The sequence below is a fragment of the Ciconia boyciana genome, chromosome 3 (genome assembly GCF_034638445.1).
Source record: "Ciconia boyciana chromosome 3, ASM3463844v1, whole genome shotgun sequence".
Taxonomy (NCBI): Eukaryota; Metazoa; Chordata; class Aves; order Ciconiiformes; family Ciconiidae; genus Ciconia; species Ciconia boyciana.
The window spans coordinates 69,552,224-69,568,529 of record NC_132936.1 but is presented as its reverse complement, the minus strand read 5'-3'; the positions used below and the strand labels follow the sequence as shown (position 1 = coordinate 69,568,529).

Here is a 16,306-nt window from a genome sequence, read left to right as displayed (position 1 = left end):
GGTACAGAAGCGATTTTTTTAGACTTCAGTTGTTTTCTTGCTGTCCTGGCCAAAGCTAGTATATTCCTTTTATTTAATTTGCGCTCTCTGTCTAAACTAGAAATAGTTTCCTGGTTTTTGATTTAAAGCTGTTGTACAGCAGTATGCTTTCATGAGCTACAGTTGAGATTGATGTCCGTAGTGGGTAACATGAAACAGGTTGTACCTCAATTTGAGACAATGAACAGCCCCACAGCTTAGAACATGTATATGCTATAGGAAGTAATAGTATTGAAATATTAGTAGGTAAGGACCAATTTCAGCTTACCTGCAAGGTGTGTATCTCCTGTGTATTTTTAAAGCAAAAGAAGGACATTGGAGAGAGAGATACCTGTAGAGACTTCTGTCTTTTCCAGAATCCCAGCCTTACTCCATAAAAGAACCTTTCAAAATCTATTACTTCTTTTTTAAAGTGTAAAAATGCACTTGCACACTTTCTTCATCTTCACTAGTAACTTCACCCAGTAATGGAAAGGGTCTCGCTTATCCAGCATAGAAAGAACTTTTCAGTTAACTGCATTCGTTGAAATAGAGCAATTTTCAGGTAAAAAAGGGGGGTGAGGGTGTTTAAGATACAGTATTTACATAAGAAAAGCTTGGTTGTGTGACTGAAATCTTTTAAAGTTGTTGCCAAATGGTCCTGCTCTTCTCTTTTCCCTTTGTAATTTTCCCTTGGAGCATTTTAAATCTTTTCCCTCCACTACTCATTGCAAGCTTCATCAGGGAAATGACATTGTACGGCAGTTGTCTCCTTCATATCAAAAGAAAGCCTGTGCCTCTTTGCAAGAGTGAAGAAAAGTTTGTCTTCAGAGAGCAAAGGACAAAACTGACTTGGAAAAAGATGCTTTATTTAGATAACACGTTCTCGTTTCCTTTGAAGAAATTCACAATATGTCAAGAAAAATTAGGCCAAATAGTGCTTTAATGGTCTTCCTCCTGTACCTCCTAAAAAAGAAATCCATTTCTACCAATTGCGTTAAGAATCTGCCATGAGTTTGGAGAAGACAAGAAGCCATTTAAGTTATTCAGGGTTGTTGGTTTGGGGGTTGTCTGTTTTGTTGGAATAGTGTATATTAATGAAAAGTAGAATTTATACCAAAACTCCATCTTGCTACCAGGACATGCAGCTTTCCCTGCCTGTAGGATAAAATTAAATGCTTCGTTTTTCATGAGAAAAAAAGCTGACAGGTACCAAAGCTATGTAAAGGGGTGGTTGCTTCCTTTCTTGTCTCCTTTGTTTGGAAAACCAGCATAAATTTACAGGGGGTAAATTGAAGAAACAGGTCTGAGTTTTGTATTTTCCTATGTAGGCGGTGAATATACAAGTAAGTATACTTTTGCATGTGTTTTTATTTATATATATGATTTTATATGTATAAGTCTGTATCCATATACATATCGTAATATGTGCAGTCTTCAACTATACCAAGACAAGGTAGATAATTGTATTGTGGATTAAAAGAATAAAAGGTTATTTTTGAGGCTGGATCATGCATTACATCGGGTTATTCTGCTTGTGTGGATGGGATTATTTTCTTCCTTGTGCCTCAGTTTATCTATAGAATTTGATAGATCAAATACGAAGCGTAATTAGGTACTTTTTAGAACTTAAGAGTAGGTAAGGTTTAGCCTTCAAAAATATTTGCTCTGAAGATCTTCACATCTGAAGATGTGGAGAATTAGGTAAGGGCTTAATTCAGGGCAGTTTTTCAGACAAACTTAAGTCTCAGTTATGCAAGCTTTATACAGATATGTGATTAATTTTCAAAACCAAAATAGTTCTGCTGAGGTTTCTTGTTTCAACGAAGTGTAGTATGTGTGGGGGTTTTTTTAAAGATTGGACATAGACAGCACGTAGAAAAGATGAACATTGTATTCAATGTGATAACATCAGATACAGAAATCTGAAACAGATTCTATGGTACCCATTTTTCCTCTGGTCATTTCACTGTTTTTTAACAGGTAAGGATTTCTATTACATGGTCAAAGTTGCAATTCAGTGGAATTCTTTTATGCCAACACGAGGTTCTAATTTTGACTCCTGATCACATTGCTGTCTACTCATAGGATAAATGAGTTGTATTTTTCTGCTGATTGGTTGTGCCGTATAAAGACACTGTATACATCTCTTGAAATTTGTGTTCAGTCCAATTCTGTCTCAGATATACAGTAACTAATTCAAGACTAATTCAAAGCTCCCCATGTCAGTACAATGAACTAATTGCGTGCCTTCTCCTTAGCTATTTGCAAACAATAGGAGATGTACTCTGTGACAAACCACAGCATCTTCAGCAATGAGGTACGTAATGAGACATCGTGTGTGTGCTCTTTCTTCTCGTAGGCAAGGCAATTTTCCTGCCATGAATCAGAGCGGTATTATGGGATCCAGCTCCCCCTACACTCAGCCGATGAACAACAGCTCTGGCTTGATGAACCCGCAGGCTCCTCCTTACAGCATGGCACCTAACATGGTGAACAGTTCTACAGGTAATGGTGGGTAACCTTTCAGCAGTGGCCTTCCTCCGTAAATCTGCTTAACCGTACCAGTGCTGGGCTGGTGGCAGAAGGATAGCCTTCTTGATTTAGTTCACCCCTGTTGGGTAGTTTGGAGTGATTCAAAACTAGGCTAAGGTATTCGCATTTTTTTGCACAGTAACTCATACATTTTTCATTAAGTCCTTTTGCACAGCATGTAGATGAGTACAATGTTTTGAGCAGTTCCAGCAACACTCGGACGAAATTTGACGTAGGTGTTGACTAGCAAGTATACGTATATTTGTGTGTGTATGTGTCTGCAAGAGAGGGAAGAAGAAAAACCTCATCTTTTAAGAGGCTGCTGTTGCTTTTCAGTGTCTTACTTCCTAAGATTGCAATTTCAGATATTTAATGTCGTACTCGTTTAAAAAAAGTTGTGCACCTGCTCTGACTTGAAGATGCTGTAAGTTGAGCACTTAAAATAATTACTCTGTTCTGAAAACATAGGCCATATTTACTGTTTCCAAAATTCATATAACCATATATAGGGTTTCTTCATTTACTTATTTAAATATCAGTATATGGAATTTAATCATAGGTTCCTTTTGCAAAAAAAGCATATTCAGTGTAGCTGCTGGATTTATCCTTCATATTATGACTTGTGAATTCAGAATTATTTGCAGCTTTGTGTGTGACTGTGAAGACAGGTGAAAGTAATTCCGTGCAAATGTGCTTTATAGTCCGTATTCAGCTTGAACTCCTAACAATTATCCTCCATCAAGATAATACTTCAGTAAAGATCAATTCTTTGATTGGGGTGGGTTTGGATGGAGTTTCAGTGACCCTGAAGTGGATCCTCCCAAATACTTATTCCAGTCATGGAGTTTCTGTGCATGCTTTACTGATTGCATTAGCCATTTTTGAAATGTTGGGGGGTTTGAAGTTTTTCTGAAAGCTGGATAGGTTGTGCTAAGGTGATTTGATTTTGTTTCTTAGTTGGTTTTGTTTCTACTTTTTATTTCTTTAGAGATGCCTTACTACTTAAATTGTATCTTACCAAGAGCCTGTGTTTCCCTATCTTCCTCTCTGCCCTGCTTAGCTTGTTTCGTTCCTTCATCCTTTGCCTCCTTCCCTGTCTCTCCTCCCTGTCAATTTTATATGTCCCTGCTTCCTGGCAGAAAATGGCCACTGTGAGATTCTAGTGTCTAGTATGTCCAGAGGGTTTCTTTCCTCTACATAGAGGCTCCTGAGACACTTAACAGTGTCTTATTTTTCAAGAATATTACATTACATTTTTGGTTAGGAGAAGAAACAGAAAGGAAGCTGATAATCAGTAAGGTTTTTTAAAAAGAAAATAAAAGGAAAGAAAAGAAAAACCAAAAAAAGTTTTTTTCCAGTGCTGGCTTGGAAGCCATTGGTTAGTCCAGACAGCACACTTCACCGTCTGGATGAAGAGGGAAAAGCTATTGAAAAGACCATTAGATAATAGCTTGCTTTCCCCCACCAGAGCTGTCCCAGGTAATATTATGTTTTGTTTGTGTAGTTATGTGTTTTGTCTGGCTTGCTGAAATAAAATTACTTCTGAGCATTGAAACTGTGCTATAAATTCTGTTTTGCTATTAGCAGAAGTAATTTTTCCCCCTTTTCCTTTGGCCCCCAGAGCTGCAAAAATAACCAACAGCAAACAGATGGCAGAGTGCCCTGCCTAAGAAGATTTATGTATTCCTAAGGAATAACCAGTTTAAAGGAAGATTCACAGAGGTTTTTTTGTTCAGATAATTCAGCCATTCGTTATTTCATACAGTGGAAATCTGTTCAATGCAAGGCCATTTATCCTAGCAGTCTTTTGTATGGGGTAGTCATACTCTTTTTATTGTGTTATGCATTCTGAAATATTGGATTTTTAATAATTTAAACATTTATCAGGGTTTTTTCTGCCAGTGCATTTGTGAGGTTTTCTTTTGTTCCAGTTTTATTAATTCAAAGATTACTCAATGGAAAGTAAGTATGAGATGAACTAGAGGAGTTCAGTGCACCTCTTTTCCTCTGTGTGTGAGCAGACATGCATCTAGATTGCACTATATTGCTTTATGCAGCCTCCAAGAGCACACAGATGGTGTTGGTACAGGGGGAACAAAAAGAGAGAATTAGGTGTGAATATACTGCTGGAGGCACATGCAGTGGGCGTGCTGCCTTTCCCTCTGTCCTGACTCATCCTTCTGCTTGGGTCAAAGAAATTAAGGGCTGAGCTTAAGACAAGTGGAAATACAGTACTTAAAATGACAATGTCTTGAGCTGGGGCAGCACTTCGGGTCAGCTCTGGCCCTGCATTCGATGAGGTGCATTTGATGGGGTGGAGAACTTGCAGGCGATACCTACTTACAGGCTTGAAAATGGCATTTTCTGTGACACAAAGACCAGTCCAGCTATCTGGCTCTTGAGCCTTTTTGCCGCTAGTGTAAAGTCACACGTCTGTCGGATAAAACAGGGTTCAGTCCATGTGTAGGGCCAAAAACAAATGCAACTGAGTGGCTGCTGATGGAGTCAAGTGTGGGCATTAGTTAACTTGCTCACATGCACTGAGCACGAACAGCTGTAGTTTCAATTAGAGGCCAATGAAAAACTAAGGTAAGCGATAGGGAGAAGTTGGTTTCTTGGTTGTCTGGGGTTTGGGGAGTGCAGTTGTGTTGCCTGTTTTGAGGGAGGAAGGTAGGTTTTGGTTATATCATTTTAATCAAATGCACTTTTAGGTTTTACTCTCTAAAATAGAGGAAGATTGCTGATGCTGTTTTGGAATTGGTTTCATGTGGTTTTGCAGCTTCAGCACAGCTAAGTATAACACTGGTTTTGCCACACATTTTTATTAGTATTTATAACTCCCTATTACCAGTTGATCCTTTTTATTCTTTAGTTTTTTTAATTAATGTCACAATTGAAAGGAAAATGGTGTTGCAGTTCTGCGTCCTGGTACTTCAGCAGTGACTGTGGATCAAACAACAGATCACCAGCTTCTGCTGATGTAGACCAGTTTAGGAACAGAGAAATTATGAGATCAAAGCAGATAGATCCTTCTGATAGAGTATCCCTTCTGATAGAGTATCCCATCCATAACAATACCGAAAGCTTCAAGAAAAAGTGCCTGAATCCCTTCACAATTACGGAACCAACTGCCGTTCAGAAAAACTGTCTAACTTCCACTGTCCTTTTTCTTTATATGAGTTCACATTTCCCATATATGTTTTAGATTTCCCCCCCTATTTTTTAAATTCAAGCTTTAAAAATATATGTAATAAAAGGAAACTTGCAAAACTCAACATAAATAAAATAGTAATTTCATGCTGTGAGCCTTGTTAATTCTAGCGAAAATTATCTTTAAAAATATGTAATATGGAGTTTGGATCTTGGAGATTTCCATATTGTGCTTGCACAGACACTGGCACTCATAATCGCTGCTACCTTTGGAGGTGAACAAAACAATAAAAAGGCATTAATCTCCTTACTGCCACAAGGATCCTTTCCTAGTTTCACTACCTCTGTCCTACTGAAACCTTCCATTTTCTGGGTATTATTATTCCCAATGAATTTTTAACATCGTAATACTTTACACAAAACATGAAGTTCTAGGAAAAGTTACTTGCACTAAAGGAATTAAAAGGATGCTCTTAAAACTAATGTTAAAAATAGATTCAACACTTACCTTTTCATATATGTTATATATATTTGACTTTGTATTTATTTGGATGAACCTCTGATAGAGAAAGCAAACGTATTTATGAGTGTGAACATTTTTTAGAAATCTTAATTAGTTTTCTCTGTTTTGCAGTTTGGTCGCATTTTCATTTTTCTGAAAGAAGGAAACCTCCATTTATTTCACTATTTTTTTCTCTAACACATATCTTCGTATGAGCTATTATATAATGCACATTTAAATAAACTTTCTGGAGGATGTCAGCAGGTGGTAACAGCTGAAGTATCCCATCACCTGTACTCCAAAGAAGCGATGACCATAATTCAATGGTCATTATGTGATTGTAAATCAAGCTGGCTCCTGGCATAGAGATGCCCGTGTCCCAAACCACATGCACTTGTCATCCCTCCAATGAGACTTGGTAGGCAGAAAGGAGGTGCGGCACTGAGGTCCTTGGTGGCCCACTCGTCCCTTTCAGATAAGGTGCCCAAGCGCCATGGGCTGTGCTTTTCCCCAGAGGGGGACGGTGATTCGTGGCAGGACATTAGGCAATGCTGTTGTCCCTCTTCCGTCTTTCCTGTGGGCATAAAAGCAGTGGGGATCCTCTTGCCAACTCCACGAGTCACAAATTCACTGCTTTTTCTTTTTCTTTGTCTTTTTTTAGGAGGGAGAGTGCTAGGGGTGGAAGTGAGGAACGAATGTCTTACAAAGGATGCAATATTCTGTTTTGTAGAGTGTGATTTGTTATTGCCCTAGCAATAAAGAGAAAAACAATGTTTGTGTATTGCTGCTCCTACAGTATTTCATCATCTTCTGGGACTGGTAGAGTAGCCTTTAGCAAAAAAGAATACTTTGCTGCAGTTTTACTCGTGTCAATATCTGCCTTTGAGTACATTAAATTCAGTGTGGAATAGTTAATTCAGGACCTTGACCCATACTTGCTTTTTGAAATCATTCTAGCTCTTAAATTCTTATAATAAGCCAGAGGCTAGTACTTGAAACCTATTCACAGTGCGCTACAACACTTTTTGAGTCAAGATTTCCCTGTTATCCTCCTCTCTCAAATGTTTTATCCTTTGGTCTGCACTTCACACGCAGAATTATTAGTACCTGTGTAGAAAGAGACCCTGTCTTATTTTAGTGGTTTTGTGGCAATAACAGTATTTCACTGCTCAGAAAGGGTCAAAAAAATGTTCTTGCTGTAAAAATGTTCTTCGCTTTGCTAAAAAAAGTGAAGGAATGTCTGTTTGCAAATCACTGGAGAGTACGTTTGCAAGAAGTTATGAAACAGCATTTCAACAGTGGATAGAAAAGTAGCTGTGGAAACACCTTAGGTAAAAGCTACAGGGAAACTAGACAACCTTGCAATTTGCTGGTAAATTCCTTGCAGTTCTCCTCTTACAGGTAGAAAAAAAGGATGTAGGTAAAGTAAGTAATTTAGAACAAAAAGTGAAACAGAATTTGGGAAACTTTATTATTTTTTTCATAATTGTCTCCAACTCCTGATAGTTATATTTGCATATGCCAACAAGAAATATTCAAAAGCCAAAATGAATCGGCATTTTTACATTTCTAAACATGATTAATAAAGTCAGAATACATGTGGTAATTTGCAGACTAGAGTTACTTGCCCTTTACATGTGGTGTTAACTTAAACCTGTCTGGAAAAGAGGTTCTATAAAGGAGTTCCGATGGAAACAGGACTACCAGGAGTGGGCACAATTATTATATTCTTTGTAATAGAAATGCAGTGTGCCAACCTAGATAACAGTGAGATGTCAGCAGAGGATTTAGCCATGCAGAATTCTGGTGAAGAAGCGTGATTGTTAACTTTGCTTTGTTTGACCTCTCTAAAATTGTTTTAGAGGGGAAGGGTCATCTTTGGTTGCTTTGAAACTAAAACGAAGACTTCTTTTTTAGCACTTTCGCAGCATGAAATGTGTTAACTATTAAAATGGATTTTGTATAACAGTTCTGCATCCCAGTTTGAATCCAGACTATGGCATACATTTGACCATTTTGTACATATATTTTTAAAAAGTCTCTAAAAGAAAACTGTCTTTTTTTTTTTAACTGTGGAATTCAAAACTAAAATGTGTTAGGCTGCCATCCTTCACTTCATAATGGTCACAAGCTGCCCCAACTCCTCAAACAGAGTATAAGGGCAAAATGCATACAAATCAAATGCTTAGTGGATGCTGGCTTCCCAGTATCATATTGCTTGGCTGTTTTGTTGAGGTTTCACACACATACATAAAAATAACAGCATTTTTAGCTGATCCCAATAGATTTTTCTCTGCAGCTGCATCACTTGAAAAAGGCTTTTTGTTCCAATTCTTGAAGTCTTAAGTACTGCAAGTAATTTTTTTTTTTTTTTTTTAAATCTCAATTATGATTTATGTGTTGTGATGACTTTAAGGGCTTGATTGGGCTACAAATGTGCTTTGAAAAAACAAGAAAATGTGCCCATGAAAAACACCGGCAGTTCAAAGCTGAATATTGAGCATACAGTTGTAAACTCACATGGCACATGGCTGGGTAGGTTTTTTTGGCAGACCCATAGTCTCAACCTGCAGTGATGCTAAAGATATTAGCAAATTAGCACTGCAAAGCTTGCCAGCATATTCGCCAGAGTCCTGCTCATGCTCTCACTGCTGTAATTAAAACTAATTATTTTCTAAAACACAGTAATACATGAATATGTGCAATAATCATTTTGTAGTGGGCAATCTGTGAAGTATTTTTAAAGCTTCTTTTCCCCCTCCTCTCTTTGGCTTGCTATGCAGTGTGCCTGCTGCCTAGTGCGAGCCAGCATTGTCATTTTGCAGAGAGGCACGGTAGTCTGGTAATGATCAGATTTTTAAAATTTTTTTTTGAACAATTATGCTTTGCCGATGCTTAAAATTTTAAGTTTGGGATATGTATTTTTCCTTTTTATTGCCTTGTAGGTTATTCTATCCTATGTTTTTCTTACCTCAGATCCTTCTTTGAAAGAAGGGCACGAGGGGGAGAAAAAAGGGAGAGGAAGGGAAGATAATCCAGTCTTTCGTAAGTGCTGTGCACGTGGTTTTCTGCAGGGAAAGAATCACCTGGTGTCTTGCTGTTGTTCTCTGGTTATTTGCATTGATTCAGTGTCATGGCACCTTCTAGTATCTGATCTGCCCAGTATTTTCTGTCTATTTATCTGAGTGTTTCTCCTTGCATCTTTCTAGAAATCCAGGAACTCAGCAGCTCTGCAGCAATAATACTATACTTAGCACTTGCATCTTCAAAGAAAAAAAAACCTTAAACTCCTCACACCCCTGGGAAGCAACTGTGTGCCGTTATCAGAGAAAGACATTTGCGCGTTTGTTATAGTCCCACCTCATTTTGTCAGGAGGGGAAGAAGTTGAGTGCTTGTTCTCCAACAGAGTGGAGTTTACAGCTTGTAATTCTGTAGTTAAGGCTCACAGTGGCTGAGTCATTCATACTGAAGTCAGTAGGGGCAGGAATTATCTGCTGGACACCAACCTTAATACAGATGTAATTGGGAAAGTCAGCCTTTTTCTCAGATTCAACATTGCAAGCAAAATGCACATCATTTTCATTTACGTTTGTCTGTTGCTGAAGGGAGGGTGCAGTAGTTATTAAAATAGACTGTTGTTCTGTTAAAAAGTAGTGGTCAAATGTGGAGACAGTTGAAGACCACCGGCAGCATGAAGAATGGATTTTACTTTGTAAAGTGGTGGTTGTTGTTGTTGCATGGTGCTTGTATTCTTGCCTTGTTCGTTCTCTTTTATTTCCTCACTTCAACTGAAGAGGTTTCCAGGTTTCCGGACGCCAGAATAACAGGACAGAGGTGGGATAACCTCTGCTTCACGTGGCGCCACAATCTTGCAGCAGGAAGCGTGTTTTTTCCTACAAAGCCAAACATAGTCATGCTTAACTGTTTCTCCTGTTTTCGATTAGCACCTATGGGTCTTGCAGATATGATGACACCCGGTGAGTCCAAACTACCCCTTCCTCTCAAAGCAGATGGCAAAGAAGAAGGACCCCCCCAACCCGAGAGCAAGTCAAAGGTATTTACCACCTCCGCACGTGGTGTTGGTTCGGCCCGCAGAAGTCTGCTGTGTTGTCCTTCATCTTCTGGTTTTGGCCTACCCACTTCTGTTCTTTCCTGCATGCCTTTCCATTCACGTGCAATCTCTTTGTTTGTTTCTTTTATTTTTTTTTCTTTTTTCCTTCATTGTGTGGATCTGAAAGTTACTAGTTCTTACGGCATTTTAACTTGCGGGGGCAAAGCAACCCAAGCCAAAAGTTGCGTGGGGATTCGGCTGTGCCAGGTGGGTGGGAAAGAAGGGTCTTGCCTGGTTTCAATACTTGCAGCCATTTTTCTCTGCCTTCAGTTATAGCTTCCTGTTTTGGCCGCCTCAGCAGCAGCAACATACTTTAATATTTTGCTTTCCTGCCTTATTTGATAAAATAAGGTGAACAGCTTGGTTTTTTTCTTTCTTTCATAAGGGGAAACCCATGCTTAGCATTCCATGTGAGCTTGAAATAAGCATGGTGGCTTAGTGACTTTAGCCAAGCATCCAGCAAACTTTCCAAATTATACTAATTAACAATGTTGTTTTAATACCTTTTATATATATATATAAATATATTTATATATGTGTGTGTTTTCTGTATGTGTCTCTCTGTTTATATATATTTTATATATAAAAATTGGTCCGTCTGTTAAACTGGATGTATTCTTTTTGTTTTTAATAAAGTTTGCCCTGCCTTTGTCATATTTTTTTTTTTATTCCTCTACCACAGGATAGCTACAGCTCTCAGGGTATTTCTCAGCCCCCAACCCCAGGCAACCTGCCAGTCCCTTCCCCAATGTCCCCAAGCTCTGCTAGCATCTCCTCATTTCATGGAGATGAAAGTGATAGCATTAGCAGCCCAGGCTGGCCAAAGACTCCATCAAGCCCTGTAAGTGGCTCTGGTTTTTTTGGTTTTTGTTTATTTTTTTGTAATTAATTATATTTTAATGCTTGCTTGTTTGTTTTGTAAATTCCTTTTCTTCATTATTTATCCACTAAACAGTTTTCTTTCTTTATAACACTGGGTACAAATTCTGCTCTCGGACACATGACTGTAAGTTCCACTGCCTGGCTTCAGTGGGGCCTGAGCATGCTTATCCAAGGGCAAAATTTGTCCCAACAGTACTTTGAAATAAGAAAGAGTAAAATTGCGTGCATCATGCAAATGTGCTGTCTGGTAATACAGCAGTTGTTGTGAAGAAAACGTCCTTCCTGTAATGCATCAGCTTCCAAGCATGCCGACTGTGTTGTTAAGGACAATTCCATTTCTGTTCCTGGGCCCAAACTCCTTCACACAACTGACTTCACTCTGGTTGCTGCACTTGGCTTTGCTAGGATTATTTAGGAAAAAAAGAAAAAAAAAAAACAAACCAAACCAAGAAATCTTCTCCCCTATTGAAACTAAGATCCATCAAAGTTTGAATTGTAGACTCAGCACCATGAAAAAGCTGCCATGTATATTTTTGAAACATTTTTAATTTTGAATTGTGTATTTGGAAATACAGTCATTAGGTTATCAGGGCACAGTCTAAAACAAAATTGTTTCTGATTTGCTTCATTCAGTTATTTTGAAATAACCCAGATTGTGGGTAGAAAAAACCTGATGTGTGTATGGTTTTAGAAAACTATTTTTTAGATTAATAATGTTTAGTCATTCTCATACAGGTTGTAAAGAACAACCTGAGAGAGGTGCGTGGCGCTAAAAATAAATTTCATCGTATGTATATCTATATATACACACATAGAAAATCTGTACACATATTTAGAAAAGAGAATGGAGATATAAGCAGATATGGCCTATGGGGAGCAAATGTCCTTCTTTGCTTTGTTTTTTGAATTAGAAAAATACATGTTGTTCCTCTTTTTTTTCTTTTTACCAAAAGTAATAATGATCATAATTTCTCTGTAGAAAAATACTGCAATATGTTTTTGCGAGGAATATGAAGGGTTTCTTCTGATGTTAATGTGCACTTAAAATAGCAACAATTCTTTGATAACAACTTAATTTTCACAAAGTGATACGTTGAAGAGTATGTCTCAGGACAAACAGAGGAAGGCCAATTGGAGTGAAAAAGGTCTCCCCATCCAAAAACCAGACGTCTAGTGAATCCCCTGAGCAGAGGGGCAGCGTGGCATGAACTGCACCACCTTAATGTTTTGATGTTTATTTGGCAGCGACTTTGAGTCTCAGAAGGCAGCTGGTGTTACTTGTTCCCACAAAGTCTCATCTTTTTCTTAACAGCATTTCTGAAAGGGTGGTACCAAAAACGGTGTTAGTTTTCTTTGTCGTAATGTTTTGGGTATTGCTTGTTTGGGCCATTTTCTGGAGGAAAGCGAGAGAGTTATTGCACAGGCTGTCTAACACATCGAGTTCTTTCTCTACAAGGCTACCAAATGATAATGCATTCCTGAGCTCATTGCATAAACTGCATAACAAATCCTAGAGTCATTGTGAACATATGTGGAGTTTTTCCCATGTAAATACGACAAAGTATAGTGTTGGGGAAAAATAAATGGAGGAAGTTTGTGCTTTCAGTTTCTTCTGAATGCCCTTCTGTCCAAATGCTGCTGCATCTTTAGCTTCAGTTACCTTCTTGGTACACAGATATGGATAAATACAGTGCTTTGGAACCGTAGAAAAATAAGTGCTGTAAATTAGCTGATCGCTTTTTACCTGTGAAGGCCAGTGTATTGGATAACTTCATCGACTTCAACAGCAGCCTGACATAGACTGGAACGATTTATTGCAGGCGTTTCGTTACACTTGAAAACAGCCTGAATTTGTTCATTAAATCCCAAAGCTGCTTCATGTGCTGCAACTTCTCCATTCCAGCAGAGGATAAAAGCAAGGGTGAATGGTCTGTGATTCACTTCACAGTATCCCTGTGATCCTACTAAGTGGATCCTCTCTTTCAGCAGTTTTATATGGAAGTGAGGCATGAGAAAACGTGGAGAAGGAATCGTTGAACATTATGTTTTGAGGGCTCTGTGGGTACATAGGTAAAAGAACACTTCTGCTATGCTGATTTTGCACGTAGTGTGCATCACTGACAGTGGCGAAGTGGCTTTAAAATTTTTTAAAAGAGAATTTGCGAGTGTGGGTGTGAACTGTGCAGGGTCACTGCAACATGAATAAAACAGTAGGTTATGAAAACCCCATAAAATGCTGTTCACTGTCCATAGGTACACATGAACGTGACAGTGAATACACTTGAATAGTACTGTATCTCCATGATGCTAGCTGTGAGGGGTCTGCAGAGTCCTTCAGGAGGAAATCTTGACAGAGGATTGTGTCCAGAGGCAGAGCCAGAGATTGGAGTTTGGCGGTTTTTGCTGCCTGTGTATGCACACTCTGTTCTGTAGTAAAATAGGTCTACGTGATAAGTATAATATTGGCAAATTCTTTAGTGAAGTGGGGGAAGTGAACAGTAGATAGTTCTATAAATATAGATGCTTAGAGATACGTACAGAAACAACTACCCACTGCCTTAATGTGAAAAGAACTCCTACTGAAATTTGTGTTTCTCTGAAGGATTCTGCAGACTCACCATACAACCGTTTGTATAATACAGTTTTAATGGGTGGTAGGTGTATTGAAAATAAAGTATGGCATTTGATGAATTTAATATGAGAATTGGCTTTGGTATCCACGTATTTAGATGTGGGTTTTTTAAATCACCCATTTAAACATGGCCAGTCGTATCATGTAGAAGAGCACTGGGGATTGAGAGTAGAGTAGGATACAACTAAGTAGGTAAAGGTATGTGCCACAGGCTTGCACCGGCATTCTTTTATCACCAAAATCATCAACAAACTTAACAGAAGAAAAGCTCATGATCTGTATTCTTCCAGCATTGCCTGGCATGCGCTCATTTCAGTTAACAATCTGCTAATGGGATCATTTTGTAATAAACCCTTATTTTGTGAGGGTTAACATTTACCTATAGGCAAATTTAGGCTTCCAGCTGAACCTGCCCGTGTGGAACTGAAGTTTGTTTGTGTGTAGACTAGCTTGCACACATCTGTCATTTTTATATGTTTACATTTATAAAAATAGAGAAGAGGAAAAGATCTTTACTCTTGAGGAATAGCATTCTTCCCTCCAGTGCATTCTTCTAAAGTTAACATTTCATTTTAGAAGAAAATTGCACCCATTTTACAAAGCATGACAACCTGAAAGCTCACACAGTAAGAAACACTTCTTACCTTCTGTAAGCTGTGAAAAGTTTTCAGATTATACTGTCATTTTAGAGCCTGCTGCCACACTGCTGAAAAGCAGCATCATTTGAGATGTATAGTAGTAGAAAAACCCAGAATGAAAAATTCTTAACTGGTTTCCATTCTGCTCTGAATCTGATTTGAAAAAGAGAATCTTGCCATATAAATATGAAAATGTGAAACTGGTAAATCTGAACATTCTTAATTGTGAACTACCATAAAAGTGAAATAGAAACTATTTTGTTGCCTCGTATGTTAGGATATAAGCACATACAAAATTTACTGGGTAAAAGCCAAAATTTCCCACCTTCATTTTTATTAGAGTTCTGTGGCATCATAAGTGTCAGATTAAAATTAATGCTGCTGAGCAGTAGAGTAACTTTGTAATTACTGCGGTTGGTAGTGGGGTAGCTCCAGTTTATTCAGCTGTTCAAGCCTATGTGATCATATATCTGTTCTCACTACAAAATCAAATTAGTAGCAACATGACTTGCCTACTTCCCTCTTTCCACCCACCCCCCAAAAAAATTTTTGATGAAGTATATTTGCTGAAAAGAGTTAAACTGATTTTCTTAAACACACAGATACATGGCAAGTGATGCTTAGAGTAAACTGGTTGCCATTACAGAATCAGTTTGTGCTTTTGTTGCATAATCTGCAGGACTCATGTCAGAGTACTTTCCTGCCAGCCACTTAGTATTAGTGAAACAAATTCAGCCTTGCCTCTGACTTCAGTAGGAGTTGTAACACAACTGAATCTGGCTCAAGTAAATTCAGGAGTACACCTCATTTCTAAGTAAGAAGGGTAATAATACCTGTCTGTAGGAAGAACTGCTGTGAAGAAGTTACAGTATCAGGAAGCAAGGCAGAAAACTTTACAGGAGGCTATTTATTTAATTAAAATTAATATCCATTCACTGGAAAGAACAGCAATGGCTCATGGAACTGCTAGGTCACCCCCCTTGGCTTCACGTCTCTTTTCTCCTGGCTCTCCTCCAGCGTTGCCAAGTTTCAGCTAATGGCTGGAGGGAGGTACAGAGCCTGTCATATTTTCCAGGCTAGCATGCAAGATGAATGGTGGCAATGCTTTTAAAATCATTGGCAGTTGGATGCTACCCCACTGCATCTTTCATGGTGTTGGGTGCCAGTTCTCACCAGTGCTATGTGGGGACATGGACGAAGTGGGTGGTTCTGTAGCATCCGTGAGGTACAGCTAGGGTCTTCTTTAGAGATGTTCAACTAGAAATGAGTTCCTGTTTACTTCAGAATCGTGCTGTCTCCTGTTCAAAGTAAGGAAACGGCAAAGGAGGGAAAGAGTGATTGACTAGATGAGTTTAAAGAAGTGTCTACTGCAATCAACAACCAAGTTTAGGATTTTACTATACAGACAAAAAGGATATGTTTCCCTTCATATATTTGGCTCCTTTCCCGAAGTTTTATATCAATCTTTTTCTCTGTGTTTAATTCTGAACCACTCCCATCTTCCACTGCTGAGCAAATCACTTCACCTTCTGCAAGCAGGAGAGTCTTCCTGCAGTAGCAGCAGCCCCTCTCTGCTGTCAGATCAGAGGCAGCTCGAGTAGGGTATACTGTCCACACGTGGCACAGCGCCCAGCTCACAGGGTTATATTGCACAGAAAAGATAGGCTGAGAAGTTATAGTTTATGTAGCACCCTCAGCGCTTTCTGCCATCTCCACATAGAGAAGAAAAGGGCATCAAGATAACACGAGCTTTCATTAGCTGTAAAGCCCAAATAGCAGCAGGAAAACAGGTTGACTCCTGCACTTCTGCCACATGAGAAAGAGTTCTGCTCTTTCC

At 38.7% G+C, this 16,306-nt stretch overlaps 1 protein-coding gene across 7 annotated transcripts in view; it reads left to right on the top strand.

The window, feature by feature from the left end:
* The window catches only part of ARID1B (AT-rich interaction domain 1B), a 337,147-nt gene that overhangs the window by 290,627 nt on the left and 30,214 nt on the right, over positions 1-16,306 (top strand). For 4 of the 7 annotated variants that reach the window (XM_072856052.1, XM_072856056.1, XM_072856054.1 and 1 more), the window contains 3 exons: positions 2,381-2,526; positions 10,151-10,260; positions 11,000-11,158. In XM_072856052.1, the coding sequence (XP_072712153.1) occupies positions 2,381-2,526; positions 10,151-10,260; positions 11,000-11,158 (415 nt within the window). Of the gene's footprint in view, positions 1-2,380; positions 2,533-10,150; positions 10,261-10,999; positions 11,159-16,306 lie in introns of all 7 variants that reach the window. The other 3 variants (XM_072856051.1, XM_072856055.1, XM_072856053.1) reach the window with 1 other exon arrangement.